This window comes from Plecotus auritus (assembly GCF_963455305.1).
Source record: "Plecotus auritus genome assembly, chromosome: 8".
NCBI classification, from domain to species: Eukaryota; Metazoa; Chordata; class Mammalia; order Chiroptera; family Vespertilionidae; genus Plecotus; species Plecotus auritus.
In genome coordinates, this window is record NC_137782.1 from 42,120,326 (window position 1) to 42,147,080 (window position 26,755).

Consider the following 26,755-nt stretch of genomic DNA (forward strand, 5'->3'; position numbering starts at 1 on the left):
TGAAGATTAAGTGAAAAAATATGACCCATGACAGCCCTGGCCAGTCTGGCTCCTTTGGTTGGAGCATTCTCCCCTGCACCAAAGGGTCATGAGTTTGATTCTTGGTTAGGGCACATGCCCAGGTTGTGGGTTCAATCCCTGGTCAAACCTGGTCAAGTTGAATCTGGTCAGGAAGTGTACAGGAGGCAACTGATAGATGTTTCTCACATCAATGTTTCTCTCTCTCTCTCTCTCTCTCATCCATAAAAACATATCCTTGGGTGAGGCGTAAAAAATAAGTATATGTATGACCCATGACAGGCACATCGTAAGTATTCCAGGCATCCCACCAGAGCTATAAGTTTATCTGTTTTGTTGTTAACACTGATATTGTCTCTGTTATTTAGAACACAACTGAAGAACACAAAGAAAATGTTTTTATTCTTTGATATATAAAACCAAGAAAACTTTAACACGTAATACAATATTGTTTGCTTTTTAAAGAAAATGGCAGAAGTATAGATCTGGGTAGAAAAATACACGCAAGCGGCTATTCCAAGCAGTTCGTAACCCCTAAAATTCTGAATAGCGCACAATCTTTTTTTTTTTTCTTTAAAAAAATTATTCACATTTGCTTAACAAAACCTGGTAAGAAATATAACTTTATTTCTTGGTAACAGACCCAGTTATTCAATAAGATACTCTTGAACCAGCAATAACTTAGTAAAATAACATTTCCTTTGTGGTAGTATGTTAGCATTAGAGTTTTTGGTTCTATAATACATGTCATGGCTAAAAAAAAATACCTCGACTGCTGGGGCACCAAACAAGATGCTTGCACAGTTCATTGGAGCCCATAAATTTGGAAGTGTGTGCACTCTCACTAGGACCTCAAAGTGGGGAGTGTCTTTGGTCTTCCCTGTGCCAAGGGAAAAATGGGTAGGAGAGAGACTGGCATTCAAATAAAAAAATCAAACATTGGCGCAGGGGACAAGTACTCAATAAAAGCTATTTCTGAACAATAAATATTTTATGCACAAAAGAAAAATAATTTGCTTTTCACTTAACAAGTTCAGGAAAAATGAAAACAGTGAGATAGTTTTCAGATAGTCTGACATCCATGAAGGCAGGACAGTTCTGCCATTGACCAGCAGGGGGTGCTGGGCCACAGGAGAAGCAGCTTGCATTGAAAGGCCATCTAGAAAAATATTTTTACCTGTATTTATATGAAAGCTTTATTTGGTCAAAGTTTAGTCCTCAAAATATAACTGTAACATTTTCTCCTCAATATCGGATTCAAACAGAATATATACTTCATATAAAATTTCATTGGTATAAATACGAATAAAACATTCAAAATTCCTAAATATGTAAATATTGCTAGAAGATCAAAGGGAAGTGGCAATGGATCTAATCTGTGTTAAAAATCATTACGTTTCATATGAAGATATTTTAAAATGAAGATAACAGACATAGGAACAAATGTCTGTGAGCTTTCAAAGGCTTGTCTGGAGGTGTGGTAGGGTTGTCCACCATTTCTATGGAAATATTTCAGAAATTGTGCTCAGAATCAGTGAAGTCATGGAAAAGACTGGTTTTTATCTCTAAGCAAATACTGGCTTTTGATCACAAATGGCATTGCTGAGCAGAGCTGGCTGCTTCCCTAAGGGCAACTGATAGCCCTCAGGGCGTCCCATGCCATGGGCATGACCTCAGGAGAGCTCCTTTTCCCAGTGAGTTCTGGGAGTGCAGCTCCATTTGGCTATTTGAAACAGGACTATGAACTGATCATTTGAAATTTGTCTTCTACAGTCATACCTATTAGAGATGTCGGTACGTCTGTTCTTAAAAACCAGTCTTTCCCTTCTTGCCATTACCTTCTTCACAGCGTCCAGCCCACCAGAAGATTCCACGCAAAACAGAGAAGATGCGGTGCCAACATGTAGGTGTATTTGCATCGCTGAAGTTAAAAACATGAATTTATCCTTTAAAAGGGTAATTTTAAAGTTTCATTTAAAAAAAATAAAGCCTTTTTAAAATTTAAAAAGGAAGTATTTTCTACACTTGGTCAGAAAATAACTTTACAAAGGCCCTGGACCTGCAACGGGCCTGGTGTGTGCACGCAAGTGGGCACCTTCTGTTTGTGGAGAAATTTATAAAAATAGGCAGTATTTTTATTTTCTGTCCATAAGTTGAAACATCGAGTAGGGTTGTGGAAGAAAAGGGAGGGATAAATAAAAATACAGAGGAGGGGTGTCATATACAATTATTTTCTTATTTTAAAAACGGGAGGGGACTGGTCCCTGCCGCCAGACTGTTGTCAGGACACTCAGACTGGGACAGGATGCTACAGGGTGATGCCCGGCGGGGCAGGGTTACCCCCGCGCTAAAGGGTGACAGCCGGCCCGTGCTCCTCCACGCCGCCGGGGGGCAGCGCCAGGCTGTGGCGGGGGTCGGACCGCAGTGAGCTGATCAGCCTGAGGAGGCTGTTGTCGCGCCCAGGGCCGTGCAGTCCGGACGCTGGGCCCGCACCATTGACCCGGGTGAGGCTGCCGGGAGGTAGCCGCGGAACCGACCGGGGCTCCAGGTCACCCTCAAGCACGACGTCGGGCTCCTCGTCGCTCTCCATGTCGTCAGCATGCAGGCTGTGTGGCGCAGGGGCCTGCAGGCTGTGGCGGCTGGCCGTGCTGTCCGAGGAGCGGCCGGAGCTGCCGGAGGCTGCGCGGCTGCCGCGCAGCACGTTGTTCCGCTGGTTGGCCGGCTTGACCGTGACGATGAGATTGTGGCTGTTGGCGATCATCATGTCCGTGACCTGGTCCAGGGTCTTCCCCGCCACCTCGATGCCATTCACCTCCAGCACCTCGTCGTCCACGGCCAGAAGCCCGGTGCTCTCGGCCAGGCCCCCAGGCACCATGCGCGAGATGAAGATGCCCGGTACCTTCTCCAGCCCCTGCGGCGCCACCCGCACGCTCATGCCGTCACGGATGTAGAAGCCCAGAGGTTTCTGGCAGCCGTGCCGGTACAGCCTCACACGCCGGTGCGTCTCGGGCAGGATGTCCACGTCAATGATGGAGGACACAGGGCGGAAGTCATGCGGGAGCCCGATGTGCAGGTGCGCACGCCGGCGGGGCCCCTCCTCCCTCAGCGCCAGCGCCTTCTTGCGCCGCGAGAGCGAGCCGGTCGCCAGGCCGTGCTCAGCCTCCTCTGGAAGAGAAGATGAGAGTCAGGACAGAGGACCGGTGACAAAGCACAATAACACAACGCAGCCACCTGGAGCCCGGGCTGCATCCGGTACATCTCGGCTCTTCCTGCGGCTCACCTTTCAGCCGCTTCTCAGACTCCCCACGGGACCCACTCTTCCGATGGTCCCCACTAACCCCAGCCCCACAAGTCACACACACACACACACACACACACACACACACACACACTCACAGTCACACTTCGGAGTTGAACTGTCTGTTTATTCTGTCACACTTCCCCGTTCTGGAAAGTATCAGATAGCCTCCAGGATGATATGCGCACAGCCATCCTGGTAGCAGCTGGGCTGGCGCCAACAGTATTCACCAGGCAAATGTTTGACGCCAAGTTCAAGTGCAGCCACGTCCCTACAATTGACTTTCTACAAATCTCAAAACTGACCCACGGCAACCAATGAAACGATGGAAAGATTACGAGGTACTAACAAGACACTGCGATAAAGAGAATTAACAATAGACGGAAGGGTTAGGAGTGCCTGTCAGGATTCTGGGAAGATGGTGGAGAGGAAGTACCAGGAATTTCTCCCCGGCAGGACAACTGCACGGGCAGAAGCTGTCTGGTGTCACCATTTGGGAACTCTGGAGTCTGTATCGAAGGTCTGTAACTTCAAGAAGATGAGTTGGACAGTAATAATGGTCAATTTTGGTAAATTCCATTGACTAGCACAGTGAGGCTGCCCATTCCCCGCCCCAACTCCCTGGCAGGCAGCTGTGCACGTGGTTTCGTACACAGAAGCTCGTGCAGACTGTGGAAGCCAATGTGGTCAAAAAGACTCTGTCTTCCAAATACCGGGAGCCAGTGGTGGTGGCTGATTGCTGCTTCTAGCTAAAGAGATGCAGACATAGAGATGGGTAGCCATTGTCGTTGCCCCTCCCCCTAGGTATGAAGCCCCTCCCCCGCTCAAGTGGCTTCTGTGAGATTTAAAGGGAGAATGCCTGGGAGCCAGACATTAAAGACTAGGACATTCAAAAACAACTGTCACCTTGGTCTGGTGGCTCAGTTGGTTGGGGTGTTGTCCAGTAAACCAAAAGGTTGTGGATCCAATTCCTGGTTAAGGCACATACCCAGGTTGCCCATTTGAACCCTGATGGGGGTGTATACGGGAGGCAGCCAATCTATTTCTTTCTCTCGTTCCTGAGTTTCCCCTCTCTCTAAAATTGATGGAAATATATCTTCAGGTGGGGATTTTTTAAAAATCACAAAAACAACTACACATAGAGGAAAATTACAAAGTGGCAACACATCCCCAGAAAAGACCCGAGGAAACATCTCAGGCTCATCCGAGGCACAGAAAGAGCCTATAAAAAAATAAATAAATAAAATAAAAAGACTAAAGCAGCAAACCCTGCGGAAGGGGGAGAATCTGATTCCCAGAGTTAAGTTATTAGATCCAAATGTCCAGTTTTCAAGGAAAAAACCCATAAGATATTCAAAGCAACAGGAGAGTATGTTCCATTAAAAAAAGAAACAAGCCTCCTCTTCCCCAAAACTACCTCTGAAAAGGCAAGGCAAGAAAGCAAGATGTGAACAAAATGGAAATATCACTAAATGATAGAAAACCTAAGAGGAAACCAAATAGAAATTCTGGAGCTGAAAGGTATAATAACTGAAGTACAAAATTCACTAGGGGGGTTCAAAGTCAGCTTTGAATTAGCAAAAGAAGGAATCAATGAGCTTAAGCTAGGACAATATACATTATTATTGCTGAGAAACTAAAAGAAAAAAATTGGAGAAAAGTGAATGTATGGTGCCTCAGGGACATGTGGGACACCACAAAGCACACTGTAAACAATAATAAAAATGGAGTTCCTTTAAAATGGAGCCGGAGCTGCCTTCCCAAAGGAACTGCCTTGCATTTATGCCTCAAATCTTTGGGTATTAAAGCAGGACAAAATAACTTTGGACTGGGCCTAAGCAATCTTGAGCCCCCCCCCCCCACCCCCAACTGTTTGCAAAGATAACAAGAAAACAGTTATTATGACTACTAGATTGATGGCTACTAGACTGAAAATTGAAAGCATTATTTAGAATTGGCGTCACTATGTTATGTTATCTGCATCTATAGAAATGCCTTCCTTCTATGGATATAATTGTTCCCCTTCCCTTTCTCATAAATACCCATTGCCTTTGTCTCCTAACCAGAACACTATTTGGGCTTCTACCTGAATCAGTGCTTCCTGAATAACTATTCTTACTGATCTCAAATAAACATGTGTTTGCTTCTCATTTTGAAAGGCCTTTTATTTTTAGGCTAACAAAACCAACATGTGCATCATGGGAGTTCCAGAAGAAGAGAAAGGGATGGAGAGAGAATATTTGAAGAGATAATGCCTGAAATCTCTCAAATTTGATGAAATGCATGAATATAAACATCTAAGAAGCTCAATGAACTCTATGTAAGATGAAGTCAAAGAGACCCAAACTGAGATACATTACAATCAAACTTTCAAAAGACAAAGACAAAGAGAAAATCTTAAAAGCAAGAGAGAAGAGAGTCATCACATACAAGGGAGCATCAGTAAGATTATCTGCAGATTTCTTAGCAGAAAATTTGGAGAACAGAAGGCGGTGGGCTGATAGAGTCAAAGTGCTAAAAGAAAAAGAACTGTTGCCCTAGCCAGTTTGGCTCAGTGAGTAGAGCATCGGTCTGCGGACTGAAGGGTCCTGGGTTCAATTCCAGCTAAGGGCACATGCCTGGGTTGTGGGCTCAATCCCAGTGTGGGGGGTGCAGGAGGCAGCCAACCAATGATTCTCTCTCATCATTGATGTTTCTATCTCTCTCTCCCTCTCCCTTCCTCCCTGAAATCAATAAAAATGTATTTAGAAAAAAGAAAAAAGAACTGTCAACCAAGAATCTTACATCCAGCAAAACTGTGAGAAATCCAGATATTCCCAGATAAAAGCTGAGGAGTTTGTGAGTACTAGACCTGCCCTGCAAGAAATGCTCAAGGGTGCCCTAGCCAGTGTGGCTCAGTTGATTGGACATTGTCCTATGCACCTGGGGTTTGCCAGTTGGATTCCGGTCAGAGTACATGTCCAGGTTGCAGGCTTGACCCCCAGTAGGGGGTATCCAGGAGGCAGCAGATCAATGTTATGCTCTCACATCGATGTTTCTCTCTCTAAAAATTTAAACTACATAAATAAGAACTACATTAAAAAATCTTAGACATAGAAGCATCAAACAGACCATCAAACCTCAGAGGGAAGGCAGAAGGGGGCGGGGGTCAGAGATCAACCAAAGGACTTGTATGCATGCATATAAGCCTAACCAATGGACACAGACAGTAGTGGAATGAGGGCCTGTGCTGGGGGGTGGTTGCGGGAGGGAAGAGGTCAATGGGGGACAAAGGAGACATTTGTAATACTTTTAACAATAAAGAATTTAAATAAAAAAATAAAGATCTTTTTTAAAAATGCTCAAGAGGGTCCTGTAGGCCAAATGAAAGAACAACAGATAGTAACTTGAAGCTGACTGGGAAATAAAGATCTCAGTAACGGCAAATACATGTGCAGTTATAAAAGCTAGTATATTATTGTAACAATGGTTTAGAAATGCACTTTTTGTTTTTCCATGATTTTAGAGATGCATATATTTAAAGGAAAAAATTATTTGTCTAAAAAGCAGTATTACTGTTACTTTGGTTTGCAATTTCAAATCCTATTTTCTACATTACTTAAAAGTCTAAAGCATTTACAAGAATTATTAATTTACTAGAGGTCCAGTGCACAAATTCATGCACAGGTGGGGTCCCTTGGAGATGGCCTGTGGGCATCGGGCCCAAACCCGCAGTCCAATGCTGCCTGCTGCTCCTGCCTGCTGCTCCCGCGCATCCCGGCCCCGCTGTGCCTGCCTCAGGCTCACATCCAGTTAGACCTGATCAGGAGAGGCTCACGCCACCACAGCAGTGCTCACCAGCCATGAGTCCTGCATCTGGCACCTGTCCCGAGGGGGGGGCGGGCAGGATGCAATCGGCCCACCGGGTGGGTGCTTGGACGCCCTTGCTGGTCTGGATCCATCCCTCTGATGTTTGCACCAATTGTTGGGAGCCACCTGGAGGCCGCTTTTATATCGTTTCTTCCTTGCAGAGCATCTAGGGAGGGGAAGCGGCCCGGTGCCCAAGGCCAACTTACAGGAGGCTGGAGGTGTTGTCGGAATCATGCCAGCGGTGCAGATCCGTCGGTGCCTGGCCCATTCTCTAGAGATTGGACCTGCAGGATTACTGAGGGAGTGAGTGGCTGCCAAGACCAGTCAGTCAACTGAGTGGCGCTCCCGCTGTGGGAGCGCAGTGACCACAGGGGGCAGCTCCTGCATTGAGCATCTTCCCCTGGTGGTCAGTGTGTGGCATAGCGACCAGTGTCAACTGGTTGACTGGTCGACCGGTCATTCAGTTGCTTAGGCTTTTATATAGATAGATAGATAGGATTCAATCGAGCAAGAAGATATAGCAATTATAAACATTTATACATCTACAGACAGCAAAAACTGACAAAACTTAAGGAAGTGAGTTCTATAATAGTAGTTGGACTTCAATACACCATTCACAAAAATGACCAGAGAGAAGGTAAGTAAGGAAATAGAAAATTTAACACAATAACCCACTATATCTAATAGACTTATACAGAACACTCCACCCAACAACAACAGCTCCAACCACTGAGCACACCATCCAGGGCCAAATTGATTACTTAGATGAAACGGACAAATTCCTAGAAACTCAAAACCTACAAAGTCTAAATCATGAAGAAATTTTAAAAAGCTACACATCAATATTCCTTATAAACATTGATGTAAAAATAGTCAACAAAATACTAGAAAGCAAAACATCCAACAGCAGGTTAAAAGGATTCTATACCAAGACCAAATGCGATTTTTCCTGGGATGCAAGGTTTAACGTAGGGGGAAAAAATATAATAAGACACATCAACAAAATTAAGGGGGGGGGGCGGGACATGATCATCTCAATTGGTGCAGAAAAAACACCTGACAAAATTCCACACTCTTTCATTATAAAAGCTCTAAACAAACTAGGAATAGAAGGAAACTCCTTAACATAGTAAAAGTGATGTCTAAAAAACCCAGAGCAAACATCAGATCAATGGTGAACGACTGAAAATTTTTCCTCTAAGATCAGGAATAAGACACGGATGTCCACTTTCACCACTTCTGTTCAACACAGTACTGGAAGTTCTAGCCAGAGCAGTTAGACAAGAAAAAGAAATAAAAGGCCTACCAATTGGGGGAAAAGAAGTAAAATTATCTCTATTTTCAGTTATGATCCTACACATAGAAAAATCCTAAAGACACCACAAAAAGTTGTTAGATCTAATAAATGAATTCAGCAAAGTAACAGGATACAAAGCCAGTACACAAAAAGCAGTTGCATTTCTACCCATGAGCAAGGAGTGATTTGAAAATGAAATGACCTGTCAGGCAGGTGCCATTGGGAAACACTGAGGTAAACATTTTCTCATGTCAGAAAAACAGCGTGTTTGGTTTATGTCTTTTTTCTTTTTTTTATACTATGCCTCTTTTTTTTTTTCTTTTGACATGGGAAAACTATAAGAAAAGTACTGGGAGCAGATGAAGGTGGTTTATGGGAGCAGGAGATGAGGGCTGTCCACACAGACAAGAGGAGGAGGCAGCCATCACCAAAGGTGTGCCCACTCCCACACACGCATGTCGTGTTTGGCATGTATGCTCCTGTGGAATTTTTGCTGCGTCCAAGAGCCTCCCCCGTTTGGAGTGGGAGCCGTCTCCATTGCTTTGCTAATGGAAACCTGACAAGAGTGCTGTTTCTTCTCCATACCCCCCACCTTTTGCCAAAGGCTGACCATTTCTCTGATCGGTGCCCCACAGCAGCCATAGCGAGAACAGCTCACAGGCAACCACAGAACAGTCGGAGTGTCAACAACACGGTCCCTTCCTCATTCATGTGTCTGTGAGATAAAAGATGGATGGATTAAAAAGCAATAAACTGCCCTAGCCGGTTTGGCTAAGTGGATAGAGTGTTGGCCTGCAGACCCAAGGGTCCCGGTCAGGGGCACGTACCTCGGTTGCAGGGTCCTTCCTGGCCCGGACCCTGGTCAGGGGCATGCAGGAGGCAACCAATCTATGTGTTTCTCTCACATCAATATTCCTCTCTGTCTTTCCCTCTCTCTTCCTCTCTCCCTAAAAATCAATGGGGAAATATCCTCGGGTGAGAATTAAAATCAATTAATTAATTTAAAAGAAAGCAATAAACCACAGAAACCATGAATGGGAATGTTGGGAAGAGAAAAGGAAAAAATGGGAGGAGATTGATTTGAGAATAATCATAGGAACCACCAAGAGAATGCCCTCAAATGCCTACCTATAAACAAGGAAATTTCTCCGAGCTCATTTCCCTCCAAAAAGGTATTAATACTTCCCTTACTTTGCAGGAACCCAGCACACACCCTCCCCAGGGCCTACACCTGTCCTGCCCAGATCTGAGGCTAGAAACAGACCCCAGGCAGCTGGGCTTTGCACTTCACCGAGCAGGCTCACCACCTGAGAGTTCTTCTAGGGATTGCAGAACTTGGTCACAGCTCAGGAAAGGACTGCAAAGACAAAGTAACTTCCACGTGCAGAGCAGGAATTCAGGCAGCTTGGAGCAGAGGCCTCAACAAGCCCTCGTGCAGGCACAAGCTGAATGCCAGGACACCTGGGCGTGACGAGGACCCAGTCCTTGGAGCCAGAATCCTATGCCAGCCTTCAGCAGATTGATCAATGAATTAATTACAGCATCAACCAAATTATCTCCTTTTAGTCCACACCCAAGGATAAGTTCTTATTGATTTCAGAGATAGAGGAAAGGGAGAGGAAGAAAGAGAACGTTGGTGTATGAGAGAAACATCGACCAAATGCCTTCCCACCGGGGATTGAACCCGAAACCTGGATATGTGCCCTGATTGGGAATCAAATCTTCAACCTTCTGGTGTATGGGACGATGCTCCAACCAACTGAGCCACGCTGGCCAGAGCAAATTATCGTCGTTTTGTTATTCCATATTGATATAGCAAGGTCCAGAAGGACTTCTGAAATAAAGTGATTTTTTTTAAAAAAATTATAACATATGAACACATTCTGCTCTGCTCCACAGACATGCCCCCAACATGGATCTATTGGGCCCCTTCCATACATTCACTGGGTCCACGTATGGCTGTCTGTGCTTTTGTTCCTTGGCTTCCAATGCTGACGACTGACCAGTGTGTGTTCCTAGCCAGCATGCAGCCTCTGTACTCAGCACATGCTCCTACTGGCATCAGGCCCTGTGACTTTAGCAACACAGTGATGAGTTAGAGAAAGTATGTCTTGAAGAAACCATGAAGCTAGTGGGCAAGGGAGAGAGAGAGAGAGAGAGAGAGAGAGGCATAATTTTAAATGAAACTGGAAAACGCTGTAAGAAGAGTACGTTCTGGACTTGACGGGAACAGTGAGGGTGGGGCATCCTGCCTTAGGTCTGCGGGAACTCGCCTCCCACCAGCTACAAGGCGGAGTAACAGGAGAGAAAAAGTCAGATCCACATAAACATTAATTAAAGGAAAGCATGAGATGCTCCACTGACGTCAGATAAAGTAGACTTCAGGCAAAGGGGCTGAGAGAAACAGGGATGGAAGGGACACACAAGGACAAAACCCTAACCCCCCACATTATGGGAAATATGTGCAAGTTCTGGGAAGCAAAACTAACAAACTAAAAAGACAGCAAAGCCTTGGAAGAGCTGAAAGGAGAAACAGAGCCCCAGTTACAGTTGGAGACACCAACCGTCCTCTCATTCATAGAACAAGGTTGCCGAGAATTAGCAATACACTCAATGGGACAGTCGACCAACAGGACCCAGCAGACACATCGGAACAACCAACAACAGTGGACACCCATTCAAGTGCCCGTGGAACGTAGCCAAGACAGACCATATCCTGGGCCATGCAAAGCTCAACAAATCCTTAAAAACTGCAATCACACTGAGTGTGCTCTCTGAGAGTGTGCTTGTGAGTCATGACTCAAACTAGAAATCAATACCAGAGACCACAGGAAAATCTCCAAACACTCAGGAAATAACACACTTATAAATAATCTATGGGTCAAAGAGGAAGGTTCCAAGGAAGAAACCACACTGACCTGGGTGAACACAAAACATGGCTGAGGGAGCCACGATGACCAGCACGGGGCAGGGGGGTGGGGGGGCCGGGGGCGGGGGGGGGGAGGGACGAGGGGGAGGGGCGGAGTGTGCAGCACCAAATGCATCAGAGAGGGAAAGTCAAGTCAGTAATCTAGGCCCAACCTCAGAAACCTAGAAAAAGAGCAACATAAGGCCAAGCGAGACAAAGGAAGAAACTAAGGATAAACAGTGACTCAATAAAACTGCAAACAGAAAAAGCCCAGAGAAAATCAACGAGGCTAACAACTGGGTCTTCCTGCTGCAGTGAGACGAGGCCAGAGCTGTGGTCCTGGCCGTGTCCCATCTCTGCTACCCCCGTACCCAGTTCTACCAGGGCCTGTCCTCCATCTGCCTCACACGCTATGACACCAAGTCAAACCACTGGTCTTTTTCCTGGAATCCAGATCCTTCCATGACATGTTCTCTTCTTGTCTAAAAGGTGACAGCTTATCACTTTCATTTCAGTTTCTGTGGGGTCCACATTGCTCTTCCCTAGTGTCCTATCTGAATGTTGTGTCCAGAGCAGAGCTCACCATGGGTCCTGGACCTCCTCAGGCCCTCAGAGAGGACGGCGTGTCGGGGAGCCTTCCAATAACAATATATAATCCCAGCCAACTTCACCTTTTAATACATGCTTGTTGTAAATGGTGTTGAATCGCTAACCTAGGAAGTTGCCAGAAAGCCATTTATCATTTCCACTTATTTCCTGAGTGACAAACCTACCACTTTGTCCCCATCTGGACCTGTAAACAAAGGCTGTGGCTCCTGGCTTGTGTTTTTCCTTCTGAAAGGAAGGCAGGGACACCCACAGTGCTACCTGACACACAGCCTGGCTCCCCGAGGCCAGTGGCCGGGTTGGCGAAGGCCACGTGCCACCACACCACGACTGTGTTCCTGCTCCCTGTCCATTCCCCAGCGAGGCCAGCCAGTGTCTGTCAACGGGAGTCCCGGCCCACATCCCGGGAAACTCCAACTAGGCAGCACAGTCGGGGGGTGTCAGCTGCTGAACTCAGTAGCCTCCCCACCTGCAGGACATCAGGAGTCCTCATCCTGGTGGAAAGCTCTGGAATTAGATTTTGAGAAGGGCGGAAAGCTGGTAAGAAGGCCAGGAGCCGTGTCGGTGGCGAGTGAATGATCTGTGTCCTTAGGGCCTACCGCCTGGCTGGCGCTGTCGGTCTAGGATGGCAAAGTAGGCCAGGGGAATGAGAGAGTCTCCCATGCCCTTACTTTCTAGCAATTCACAAACGGAAATATAGCGATTGCTCATATTTGCCTAATTATACGTCAGACAGTAACTACAGTCAAAACCAGCCCTTACTTTTAAATGCTACGCCTCATTTTTGTTGTTCAAATCACTGTTAATTCCATCTAGCAACTATATCTGCACGCCAGAGTCTGAGTTCCCTAATCATCCTGACTTTTTGTACACAATTTTGATTTTGAAACTCTTCTTTGAACTACGTATTATTATTATAGACTTGTTTCTCAACATTAAGACTGTTCATCTGTTTTTCAAAAAGTCTTTATTGTTGAAAGTATTACCTATGTCCCTTTTCCACGCCCCATTGACCCTAACCTGCACCCGCCCCCCGCCCCAGGCCTTCACACACTATTGTTGGTGTCCATGGTTTATGCATATAAGACTTAACAGTGTTTAGAATTAAAATTCTGTATTTTAATTTTTGAAATTCTGTTATTTTGCTTTGGTTTCATAATAAAAAGTTTTAAAAAAAGACTGTTAATCTGTTTTAACTAATAAAATATTCTACCTGTACCAAATAAATATTTGAAACTGAATGTTGGTATTAGTTATCAGACTAAATGCACATACATACACATACCTCCCTGTCCATTAGAATCTAAGGACATCAACAAGTTTATTGCAAGCAATTAATTTCAACCTCCCCGTCAGGGTGTGACCCCAGAACCACCGTTCCAACATAAGAAAACAAGAAACTGCTCAGTCCAGCGTATTTGAAAACAAAACACTATTTTCAATTTTCCACTAAATGTTCTCAGCAGGGATTATCAGACAAGTGGGGGAGACACTTGTGGATTTCAGCCTGTTCTCACAGCTACAGGCACGTGAGGTTTATAAAGTGTTTCCAGCTTCTCGGGGGTCAAGGCAACGCGTGCCCAGCAGACCAGGCACACCGGCGCTGGGGCTAAAAGCCCAGGTCCGAGGTGGCCACAGCCGTGTGTGCAGCAGGGATGAGGGCTTTGTTCCTGCAGCATGTCACTCACCCTTGTCCACCCCTGCGGTGTGGAGGCTAGAGGACGAGAGGAGATGGGGCTGGAGCTCAGTTCTTCGTCCACACCTGGTGCCTCCCTTCTTTAGGGACCCTACAACTGCAACCACCGGAAGGCCCCACACACTGGGGCCCCTAACATTTGACCTTTGTCGCACATGCTACAATGATGATTCCTGTGTGTCCAGAGACCCTGATTCATTTAACCAAGCCTCCAAGGGAACTGAAGCAAATGGAAAGGACCCCAAGTGTCGCTGCGCTGGGCACTTGTTATATTTCAGTAAAAGACCCTGGTCGGTCGTAACGGAGAAAAGACAACTACAACTGGGGTCCCTCATCTACTGCGAAACAGGTGTCCTGCAGGCAGGTCTGGGATGCTCAGCAGAAGGGGACCCAGGACAAGTGTGCTCAGGGCACTTTTGAGGTTCCTGCTTTGTAAATGGACTGATGCCTCTCGCTGACCCTGGGACTGAGTGAGGCGGGCTGACCTGCAGAGCCAGGGGACACCTCTACCACCTCCAACAGCTTTCTTAACTGAGGTAGTAACATTGGTTGATAACATTTTATAAGTTGGAAACAGTTATTTAAACGGAAAAGCGGCCCTGGCCAGTATGCTCAGTGGTCAGAGTGCTGGGCTTCACACCAAAGGGTCTTGGGTTAGATTCCCAATCAAGGGCACAGACCTGGGTTGCAGGTTCGATCCGGGCCTTGGGTGGGGACACGTGTGGGAGGCAACCAATCGATGTGTCTCTCTCACATCTCTCTCTCTCTCTCTCTCTCTCTCTCTCTCTCACTCTCTCTTTCTCTCTCCCCCTCCTCCTTCCTTTCCACTCTCTGAAAAGCAATGGAAAAAAATATCATTGGGGGAGGATTAACAAAAACAAATAAACTGAAAGGTGAACACGTCTAGGCGTCTATCGGAGTAGGTGGCTCAGAGGTGGTGGCGTGCAGATGACCTGGTGAGGAGGAGGGACGGTGATGGTGAGCCCAGCTGTTCTCGCCGTCCTGACAGGTGGGGTCGGCCCCAGTGAAGGGGTGAAGGTGCCCGCCCAGGGCGGAAGGTGCCGGGAAGGAAGCGGCAGAGCCCCTGGGCTGCAGCACCTCAGAGCTGCACACACAGCCCGCCCGTCGCTGTTGACACAGGAGCCACTGCATGCGCACTTTATTGGTCAAAAATTCCCATCTGTCCTAAAAACAAAATTTCTCCTAAAGAATGTCACTTTCCTAAGATTCCAACTTGGGTTCCTAAAATAGCTTTTTACAAGAGTAAAAATCGTCACAGCTCTTCTATCAAGCAATCTGTTACATCTTGTATTTTCCACAAAGTAAACAATTAGGACAGGTACTTATTGTTTAGGCAAATGTCCACCCACCCTCTCTCCATCCTGTTTCCTACGTCCACTCCAATTAAATGATATTTTCTTCTCTACTTCTATTTCTGACATCAGCAGGAGGACAAACAGAAGCCAGCCAGTGCAGGAGCCACCGGTCCGAGTCCTCACTCAGGCTCACATGACACGAGGGAGCTCCTCTGTAAGAAAGTGCTTCTTGCCCAACTGGAGTGGCTCAGTGGTTGAGCATGACCTATGCACCAGGAGGTCACCGTTCGATTCCCGGTCAGGGCACATGCCCGGGTGTGGGCTCGATCCCCAGTGGCATGCAGGAGGCAGCTAATCAATGATTCTCTCTCATCATTGATGTTTCCATCTCTCTCCCTCCTCCTTCCTCTCTGAAATTAATATATATATTTAAGTGCTTCTTAGAATCATCTTCAGTTTGAAGACCTATAATGTCACAGTGTCATAGGACCAGCCGACCAGCAGCCTGATGGAGGCAGACTCTCCCTCTCACTGTGGGAGCTTCATCCAGGGACCAACTCCTAAAAGACACGCCAGGCAAGCAAGTCCAGCATTCGAGGGTAGGAAGCCCATGCACCACCACGGAACCACGTGGAGCCTGAGGATGAGGCACCCCTGCTAACTCAGCTTTCCCATCAATGCTGTAGGTTAGGAACATTTGCTCAGAAAACATTCTGCTCTGAGATACTTTTATAGACTCATGAGACCCCAATAGGTGGTTCTGCCTGAATTTATTTAACCTCACCCTTGCAGCTGTACTCTTGCTTCGATTTCACTTTTAATCTTACTAACAGCAGTGAGGGCGCGTGCGGCTGTGACCAGCTCTGACTGTGGAGTTGCCGGGTCAGCCGATGAGCGTATCACGGGGACTCTCGGTGTCACATAAAATGACCGCAGCCATGCCCGTATGCCTCACTCAACCAGGCATCACAGTAACAACATAAAAACAAACACGAGAAAGCGCCATCCACAGAGCTGAAACGTGCAATTACAGGTGTGGTTGTGTGCGCACAGCAACTGTCAGACCACAAAAAAACAGCTTGGCGCAGATATTCAGCAGAAATGGCACTGAGAGCCAGGCTTTGTGCAGAAGGACATCAAATGGCAGGCACTGTACCCCACAGGGTGTCTGGGTGCGCAGGGCGGGGCCAGGTGCTCTACCCACGCACTTGATTCTTGGAGCAGAGACGGAGGCGCAGGGCAGAGAACCCATCAGTCGGAGGGTGGCTGCGGGAGGAGCGGCTTCACAGGCACCCGCTCCTCCTGACAGGCTGGCTCTGCCCTTGTCCACACCCGTCCTTTCCTCCCAGGAGCCACTTCACAGCATCATGAAGAGAAGAGCTTCCTGATTAGCCAACCTTGGCAGCAGGATCACAAGATGAGCAGCCAGGAGCCCATCCCACCATTCTCCCCAGGTCACCTGGGAGAATCATCAGGGCTAAGCACCACAAGAAGTGAGCAAGTAAATGGCTGCTGGCTTCAAAGCAAGAGAATTCTAGAAATAAAGAGGTGTGTGTGGGGGGGGTGGGGGGGCTGTTTGTCACTGTCTGCGATGCACACTGCACGGGGGCCTGAGTGCTCCCACAGAGACTGGAATCAGCCTTCAGCACGGCCGCTGAGAACACCGGCTTCAGTCTCAGCTTGTCCAGGGCACGCAGACCACACAGCTCCCCTTCCCACACCTGAGCGGACACGCAGACACACGCAAACCTTCTGGAAGAACTGCTCCACTGGATCAAAGCAAGTCAGAACAAGACTTCACTCTCACTGACTCCAGAAATGTCAGCACTATCAAAGTCTGCCACATAGGTCGAAAAACAAAAGGTGCCACATTTGACAAAGGAACCCAAGACTCCCAGCAGTTTTCTCTCCCCCAAAACTTGGTCTTAAAGCCTTAAGCTGTCTCCTTACTCTACGGCAGTGGTCGGCAAACTCATTAGTCAACAGAGCCAAATATCAACAGTACAACGATTGAAATTTCTTTTGAGGGCCAAATTTTTTAAACTTCTTCTAACGCCACTTCTTCAAAATAGACTCGCCCAGGCCGTGGTATTTTGTGGAAGAGCCACACTCAAGGGGCCAAAGAGCCGCATGTGGCTCGCGAGCCGCAGTTTGCCGACCACTGCTCTACGGGCCCCTCCAGCCCCCAACCGTGCAGTGCTCGAGCACTGTTCCTTGAGGATGTAGGTGTGAGATCAGGATGGTGCTCCCAGGAGGCCGGCTGGTCAGGTTCTCCTGTTTGCATGAGCACAGTCCCTCAGGTATGCTGCCCTGGAGTCCAGGGGAGTCCACCTGGGATGTCTCACTGTGCACATAGGCCCGTCCATCGCAGGAAGTGGCTACATGTGTTCCAAGTGTCTGTCCTGCACTGTGGTTGCTTTTATCAACGCTGGTTCCAGATTCAAAGAAAATCCCATGAACATTTTTAGGAAATGACTCAAACTGAATGCAGATACGATGTAGGGCTGCAAGTCCATTGGGACCTTTAGTAGTAACAAACAGCTCCAATGACAAAGGAAACTTCTTAGCTAAAAACTGCAGGGCTGGGCAGATCACCCACCGTGTTAGTCTGTACCTTCCTGCTTTGAGGGCGGCTACTCCACCCTGAGCCCCCTGCAGCCCTCCCCCTGGAGTCCCCTGAACAGACTCAGCCCACTCCCCAATCAAGGACTTGGCTGGGGCTGCAGTCACATGGCTCAGGCCAAGTACTTCGAGATGCTTGCCTCACTCCAGCCCTGAGCAAATACTAGTCATTTTCTCTCTATAGATTTGCCAGTTCTGGACATTTCATATAAGTGGAATCATATACAAAGTCAGGCCTTTGTGTCTGACTTTTTTCACTTAGCACAATTTTTTAAGGTTCATGTGTGTTGTAGCATCTATCAGTACTTCATTTCTTTTTGCAGCCAAATAGTTTCCATTGTGTGGATGGATCCATTCTGCTTATCCATGTATTCCTGATGGACACTTGAGTTATTTCCACTTTTTGTCTATTGTGAATAAGGCTGCTATGAAAATTCATGAACAAGTTTTTGTGTGGACGCGTGTGTTCATTTCTGTTGGGTAAAGATCCAGGAGTGGAATTGCTGGGTCACGTGGTAGCTCTCCGTCTGGCTGTCTCAGGAATCACCACCAGCAGTGTTTGAGGGGCCGAATTCTCACATCCTCAACATTTGTTTTTATCCGTGTTTCATGTTTTCATGTGCATGTTGGCCATCTGTATATCTCTTGGAAGGAATTTCTATTCATATGCTTTGCCCATTTTAAGTTGCTGCTGTGAGCTTTTTATATATAAGTTCTTATAAGATATATGACTTGAACTCAGGCAGTGTGGCTTAGTGGTTGAGCGTCGACCTATAAACAAGGAGGTCACAGTTCAATTCCTGGTCAAATCACATGCCTGGGTTGCTGGCTCAATCCCCAGTTGGGGGTGTGCAGAAGGGAGACAATCAATGATTCTCTCTCATCTTTCTCTCTCTCTACCTTCCTCTCTGAAATGAAAAAAAAAATTTTTTTTTTAAGATATATGACTTGAGCCCTAACCGGCTTGGCTCAGTGGATAGAGCGTCGGCCTGTGGACTGAAGGGTCCCAGGTTCGATTACAGTCAAGGGCATGTACCTTGGTTGCGGGCACATCCCCAGTAGAGGGTGTGCAGGAGGCAGCTGATCGATGTTTCTCTTTCATCGTGTTTCTAACTCACTATCCCTCTCCCTTCCTCTCTGTAAAACGTCAATAAATATATTTTTTTAAAAAGATATATGACTTGAAACTTTTTCTCTATTCTGTGGTTTGTCTTTTCATTTTATTATCGTGTCCTTTGACATCCAAAAGTTTTAAATTTTGATGAAATCCAACTTATCTAGTTTTTTCTTTTGATGCTGTGCTTTTGGTGCTATATTTAGGAAACCGTCACCTAATCCAAGGTCATGTCCCTATCCATTTCTAAGTAAAGTAGTAAACAAAAGTAGCTGTGGCCTGATTTAAAAAAAAACAAAACAACCCACCAGAAACATAAATAACACCCTGTGCTTGGGGTCTGGTCTCATGAGCTCCTGCTGCCTGCCCTGGAGAAGCAGCCCTGCCCAAAATAGCAGGCGTTAGTAGAAGTCGCCTGGAACCAGCATGACATAAACATGAACAAACCAAGCGCTCAATGTGGAAAGTCCTAATTTAAGAAATTAAGTCCCATCAAGTCCAGCCACTAGCTTCCCCAACTTGGTACGAGTGTGATAACGCCCGGAAGTATGTTGCTCTGGGCTGAGGAGTGTGTCATGGAGAAGATGAGATGCAACCACAGCGGCTACTGCACTGTGCGGGCGCAGGGCAGCCGACCCTGGGCAGACACCACCTGGAAGAGGGGGAGAAAGCACAAACCTATCTTCATTTTTTCTGTTACAAGTTTCTTCAAACAACAGATCTTTCCCGAAAGCACCTCAAAATATAAATAAAGTCAACTCTGAAACAATTTTCTCCGCCGAAAGGGGGCCATGCTCAGATTTTGGGGGGCTTTGAACTGCTCCCCGAAGGGTTTGCTGAGATGCTCTCAGAGTTCACAGTGACGACTGTGGGGCTCCTGGCAGCACCCAAAATTCTCCACTGAGATTTTGGGTCCACGTTGCTGATGAGACCGCTGAGGTCACAGAATCAGCTCCTCTTGGCTTTACAGCTTCAGGACAGTGGGAGGAGCCCGGCCCACAGCCCAGCTGTCAGCTGAGGCAAGTCGTCTGCCGTTTCTGAGCCAGTCCTGACGTCTCCCTGAGCATGAAACACAAAGACGCCTGCAAATACCAACCCTACTGCATGTTCACCACCTAAACCATCCTCTCCAACCTGCTCTGGGTGCTCGGCAGCATCCCAGCACCCACCTTTCCAGCCCAGCATCCCCAGGTCCACAGATAAGGGGCAGATGCAGGGGCCTGGCAGCCACTCCCAGGGGACTTTCCTGAGGCCCCGAGAGCCCAAGTCAGCTGAGCACACCCCTCCTAGAAGCTGGGCCCAAGTCAGAGCTCCCCCCCACCTTCCTCTTGGTCCTCACAGTCCTTGACACCTTCCTTCAACAAGTGAGGAAACTGAGGCTAAGGCCACTAGTGCCTGGTAGCAGGACCACCCGGTGCAGCGGCTACTGCGCTGTGCGGGCGCAGGAGGAGGCCTCGGAAGGCACATTCTTCTCTGTTAAAGTGAAGATGTCCTGGGAAAACTCACATTATCTTTGCTCACTCAGCTACACCAGATGCAGAGAAAGTGCTCAAATCCACATGTTGGGAGCAGAATGTAAAGAGATTGGATCAAATGGGTTAAAAAAGCAAAATAGAAAAAAAAAACAACGCCCCAATAATCAAGCCCTTTCCAAATAACAGTCTAGTGCAGTGGTCAGCAAACTGCGGCTCGCGAGCCCCATGCAGCTCTTTGGCCCCTTGAGTGTGGCTCTTCCACAAAATACCACGTGCAGGCGCGCACGTACAGTGCGATTGAAACTTCGTGGCCCATGCACAGAAGTCTGTTTTCGGCTCTCAAAAGAAATTTCAGTCGTTGTACTGTTGATATTTGGCTCTGTTGACTAATGAGTTTGCCGACCACTGGCCTAGTGCCCATTTCCCCGCACTGTTTACTGCAACCAAAACACACGTGTGTCAGTCAGGATTCTCCAGAGAAACAGAACCGATGGGAGATATACAGATGAACAGAAAAGATTTGTTATGGGAACTGGCTCAGGCAGGTACAAAGGCCAATAAGCCCCCAAATCTGCCGGATGCAAGCGGGAGAGCCAGGAGCTTCGATGTCCAACGGCTGGAGAAGACAGACGCTCAGCTCAGGCAGAGAGAGAGGATCCCCCTCCCTCACCTTTGCGTTCCATGCAGGCCCTCAACAGACTGGACGGGCCCCACCAGCTGCTTTACTCAGTCTGCTGACTGAAATGCTAACTCACCTGAAAACATCCTCCCCCCTCACCTAGAAGTCATGTCTAACCAGCTACCTGGGCACCCTTCAGGCCAGTCAAGTTGACACATGAAATTAACCATCAAAATATCCCATACAGACAATACAAAGAATAACTGTTCAGTAATTGTTTTGTTGCAGAATTGGGACCACCCGAGGTTACCTCCTCCAGCTGCTCTAACAGAACAGCACAGAGGGGTGGTTTAAATGACATTCGCCTCTCACAGTTCTGGAAGCTGGAGGCTGCTCTCGGGGCCCAGGCTTCTGGGATCAGGTGAGGCCTCTTCCTGGCTGCAGATCCCTGTGTCCTCACTGTGAAAGCCATTGAGACAGGCTCTTCGTCCTCTTGTGAGGACACAGCCCGGTTAGATCCAGCCCCTCCCGAGACCTCTTTTAACCTTAGTTACCCCCTAAAGACCCTCACACTTGAGTAAGGGCTTTGACAGGTTACAGCCATCTCTTCACTTTCTGTCAGGACAGAGCGCCCAGCTGTGACAACTGTCGAGGACACACTGTGCCTCTCTCTGGAGTGGGGGTGCCGGGCTTTGAGTCAACATATAGGAAGAGACATTCTCCACCTGCTTCTGTGACAGCTCTGCGGGCCTCTCGAGCTCCAAGGACCCCAACTACCCACCGGCCCCAGCAACCCACTGTGATGTCATTCTATTCAGAGGACAATAAATCCCGAGAGGCTTCCTGAAGGAGGCGCTTTGGAAGGAGAGAAGAGGTCTGTTAGAGGAGGGAGAAGAGAGAAAGTTGGGAGGAGGTCAAAGGGGATGGGGGAACTAAAGGACACATACATACACACACACACACACACACACACATATTTTATTGATTTCAGAGAGGGAGAGAGAGATGGAAACATCAATGATGAGAGAGAATCATTGATTGGCTGCCTCCTGCACCCCCCACACTGGGGATTGAACCCGCAACCCGGGTATGTGCCCTGACCAGGAATTGCACCATGACCTCCCGGTTCATTGGTCGATGCTCAACCACTGAGCCACGTCGGGCTAATGGACACTTCTTGAAACTATCGGCATTCACGTTTTAACTGGAAAGTATTAGTAACAGGGCGAAGTATATGAAAAAGGAGGGAATAGTGGCTAAAGGGACAGATGACAACAGAAACCCAAGCAGATACTTGGCCAGACTTAAAGTATGTGCACGTGGGCTTTTTAACCGAGGTTTTCCTCATTTCTCCACCTGGAAAAGTTCAACACACTGAGAAAAGGCTGATGGGTGTGCCCGTGTGTTAAGTTTAAACTTAGAATGTATTTTTCAGAACCGGGCACCCTACTTATACTGTGTATTTCCTATTCCCTTCAAAACTGAAAACAAAACTGACCCCCAAACCCCAAACAACAAAGCCAGCAGCTGCTGTGGGATCTCAGCTCTGCCGGCCTCCACCTGGAGGGTGGCCCTGCCGTGGACATGAGGCCCCAAACTGCCGCAGGATGGGAGGCCGGGGCCACAGACAAAGCTTTGTTTAGGTAAGCAGCCTTTCCCGGCCCTAAAACCAGAGGAAACACACGGGATAGACTGCAGTCCCATGAAATAGCATGTGTTGCCAAAGACGGGAGGCAGGGACTATTTAGTGTTCAAATTTACCAGATAGTGTGCTGTGCTCTGCTCCTAAGACTGCACGCATGCACACAACTGAACCAAGGAACACGGGAATCTGAGGTGGGTGGAGTGCACCAGCGTGTGACATCCTGTGACAACTTTGTAGAACGCCACCATTGGGGCAAATACACGGGGATCAGTGGATTATTTTTGACAACCGCAATCTTCTAAAAGAAAAATCTCACTAAAAAACCCACCCCAGCAGAGGTGGCTCCCAAGTGCCCGTTCACTGGGCACACGGTCAGGAACCTCTGCCTCTGGCTGAGGCACTGCAAACTTCGTGCCTTCGGGGCCAAGTCCTCCCTGAGCTCGTGAGCCGGTGAGCGCAGCTCCAAGGCTCTGCAGCCCAGCCCACACCTCCAGTGGCTGCACTCCGGTGGGAAACTTCTCCAGAACCCTCTGTTCTCTGGGATACAGAGACGAGCACAGACGCTGAGAGCCCACAGGGAGTTTCCAGAATCCCTCATGTGTCCTACTGGCCAGCTGGCCCCACACTGTACACTCCCCGGTCATGGTTTAAGGCTGGCCCACCTCAGGACAGCGATTCTCAAGGGAGTAGAAGGGTGGGGCACTGAGTTTGAAGGCGCATCCCCTTGAGCACAACCCTCTTATCACGGTCTTTTTAGGAAACCAAAGTCAACAAATGTAGGTGGAGGGAGACGCACCCTGGCGAGGGGCACGTGGCCGGCTGCTCTCAGCTGCTCAGAAGGGATGTGGACCAAAGACAAAAGGGCCGGAAGACACCGTTTCAGGGGCACCTGGAGCCTCCAACGTGACTTCCCTGAATGTCCTTCCCTAGCCCACCCTTCTCCCTCACACAGGCCCATGTCGACTCCAAAGCAGCCCAAGGTTTCATGCCATCTGCGCCTCATCCTGGAAGCAGCGACAGTGGGTGAGTAACACCCCGAGTCCAGGGAACAAAAAGAGCTAACCCTCCAATTTCCTACATTTTTGCATGAGCCATGAAGGGGGGCTGAGAACAAAGCACCAATCCAAACTCATGGTTCCGGCCTCGAGCCCACATGGGAGGGCTTTTGCCCAAACCTCCTGGCACTGTGCCCACGGCCAGGCCCACGGGGCGTGGCCCCCTTGCCTGCAAAGGGGAGAGTCTGGAAGGATGCCTGCAGTCACATTTTGAACCAGAGGGGAACATTTTTACTCAGTCATCCCAGGAGCTGCAAACACTCAGGTGCTTCTCGGTGAAGCAGTCTCAGACAGAGCGAGGCCAGGGCAAGGTGAAATCACCTGCAAGCAGGCTGGCATGCCCCAAAGTGCAGCAACACGCCTCCTGCCCACTCCACCCCTGGGGAAAACATTCCTTTCCTTTCAGGGCCACATCCCGGTACCACCAGCAGCCGAGAGCGGGGGCTCTGTGGCAAACCCAGTACAACCAGCTCCCAACAGTGAGGTTCTGTGATGGTCCTGGTATAACCGATAGTGGGGACCGGGGCTCTGTGACAGTTCAGTACAGTCGGCAGCCAAGAGCCAAGACTCCGTGAGGTTTTGGTAGAACCGGCAGCCAAGAGCCAGGTTCCCGATGGCTGTGGTTCAGCCCTGCCCCCGCCCTGCAGGTTCCCTGTGTGCCCAGCGTAGATAGCTGTTTCATCCGGAGGCAGAGGTCTGACTGGAGTGCCCAATGTGCCTCTGGCCATAATAAAAGGGTGGTGCCCTGCAGAGAGGGGCTGCAGGTAGCCGCGTGCGCCCGGATAAGGGACAGGAAGTCTGGGCCTGGTGGGGAGACTCAGCCTTGAGCTCCATCTGCTCTGGGCAGTAGAGTCCTGGCAGCCCCGCTGACCAGAGGCTAGGGCAGGGCGTGGGCAGTGACCACTGGGTGACAGCAGGCAGGGACAGGCAGCGTGGCCCACAGAGCAGCACTCGGCTCTGCTCCTCGGGGAGCCGACTCGCCCTGCACGGGCTCCCGCAGTCCTGAGAGCGAGGTCACCCACCCAGAACCACAGTCCATGCTGGCTGCCCTGGGCACTCCCCGCACTGATCAGACCAGACTCAGGGTGGGGCTCAGGACACAGAGTCCCTGTTCTTCCCAGTCCTGTGATGCTAACTGCAGCAGAGCTGGGAACCACCCAAAGGCCGGGGCCTGCAACCTCCCTGGAAGTTTCCAGAAGGACCACCGCAATTTTAGAATTACTCATCTCTATCACACAGGTGACAGGTGCTCTACAAGGTGTAAAAAGCAGGTCTGGCCCAGCTCCTCCTATGACTTCCATGCACGCTCCACATGCCCGAGGACCAGAGGCAGCCCACCCTCAGCCTGCAAGCCCAGGGACTTGCCATGACTGACCCCAAGGCGCCCCAAACCCAGGGCACATGTGGTGACGGCGGAGATGCTTGTGGTTGTCATAACTGGGGGTGCCCCTGGCATAATGTGGGTGGGGCCAGAGGTAAACGCCCCACAATGCTCAGGATGCCCTGAGGCAAAGAGTCATCCACCCAAACTGCCCGTAGTGCCGTGGGCGGGAGCACCTGCGGTACACACGCTTCCAGGAGGCAGGAGCCCTGCAGAGGCAGCTGTCCCAAGGCCAGCCTGAAACTAGTGAGCCACGGCCACGTGAAAGCAGGGTCCCACGAGAGGGCCAGTGGGGACGGTGGGTGAGGTGGGTGCAGCCCAGTACCGCTGAGGGGGGCCTTCCCATGGAGACGCCTAGAGGAGTGACCCTTCTTCCCCAACGTCCCTCACACGGCATCCGGCCCTGGGCACCCTGGGCACCCTGGGCCCTGCTACAGGCTGGGCCCCGTGGGTGCTGGGAGGAGGCCTGGCCTTGGCCCTCATTTTGCGTGGCAGGGGCTGCCTGCCACTTGGGCCCTCTTAGTGCCGACCTTGTCCCTCCCGGTGTGAGGTGCGGCAGGGCTTGCTGGACAGGTGGGACCCTGGAGCTGTCCCCCTGAACTAGGCAGCGGAATCCCAGCCCACCAAGACCCAGGACCGTGGCACGTGGCAGCCCATGTGGAGCTGCCATGTACCTGCATCTGATTCCACCCCTCCCTCTTTGTAAGCAGGGAAACTGAGGCCGGAATCAGGGCCACCCAGGCCCTCCAGCGCTACAATGTGATGTCACCTTCGACTTGGACTACTGTGTCCCTCTCCTGAAACACCTGGGCCTCCTCGGCCACCTTTGCTGATGGGCTCCGAAAAATGGGAGCCCCCCACCCCAGCCCTGCTTTCCCCCATCCCTCGTCCTCGGAGTGGCAGACACAGCAGGTGAGGTGTGACCCTGGAGGAACAAGCTCTGTCCGAGCCCGGACTCTGGAACTACAGTGAAAACTATTAGCTTCCACAGATACTAAGCACACTTCCTTGTCCCTTGTTAATGGCTAAGGGATCAATCTCCAGGTGTCGACACCTCAGCTCTGAACTTATTCCCAATAGTATCTAAAATATACACTAAAAATTAACTCACATTTTAAGGTACTGTTTTTGGCCAAGGTGTCTAAGAACAAACACAAACTGCATAAAGACAACTTTCACAGGAAAAAGTAAAACAGCTGCTAATCCAACACTTCCTTCAATTACCCAGAAACCATCTGGGAGGCGGTCAAACAGCCTAAGGTCCGTTCTGCACCAGCCGATTCTTGGCCATGGCACCCACACAGCTCACCAACGCTTGGATTAATTCCTTTAAAAAGTACAGTTATTATTTGGGCAGGACAAACATGCACGAACACCTTTGTAATCCAAGGTCACAGTTTTCCTTTTAGTTCTGGGTGCAGGGCTGGACACTCGGCTGAAGCTGACAGGTGCCAAAAAGCTGAGGTGCCTCATTTAACGGCAGAGGTCCCTGCTTCAGCCTTCCCTCTGCCTCATGGGGCTGGGCCTCCCAGAGGAGCCGGCAGGGTGGGCAGTCTGTGCAGGCAGTCAGAGGGCCCAGGCGGCCTCCCTCGGAGACTGCATCCCAACCCCCCCTGTGAGCTCCCCGTCTGAAGGAGGAATCTAGAGGGAAACTGAGGAAGAAAGGGGCTGGCCACGTGAAAGATGGTGACAGCCTATTTCTGTGAAACAGGCCATGAATGAGCACGGGGGAGGTGGGTGGGGGGAGGGGGACATAACAGCCACAGTGGAAAAGTATGCTGGTCTTCCCAATGCTGCTTCTGAAAAATAAAACTGAAAAACCCAAGGACAAAAAACTGCCAGCATCATTCTCCTCC

At 49.1% G+C, this 26,755-nt stretch overlaps 1 protein-coding gene across 1 annotated transcript in view; it reads right to left on the bottom strand.

Annotated features, from left to right (window-relative positions):
• Positions 1–393: 393 nt before the first annotated feature.
• PARD6G (par-6 family cell polarity regulator gamma) overlaps positions 394–26,755 on the bottom strand; it is a 67,282-nt gene continuing 40,920 nt past the window's right edge. Inside the window, exon 3 of the mRNA XM_080684580.1 lies at positions 394–3,183. Within this exon, the coding sequence (XP_080540706.1) occupies positions 2,366–3,183 (818 nt within the window). The 3' untranslated portion in view covers positions 394–2,365. The remainder of the gene's footprint in view (positions 3,184–26,755) is intronic.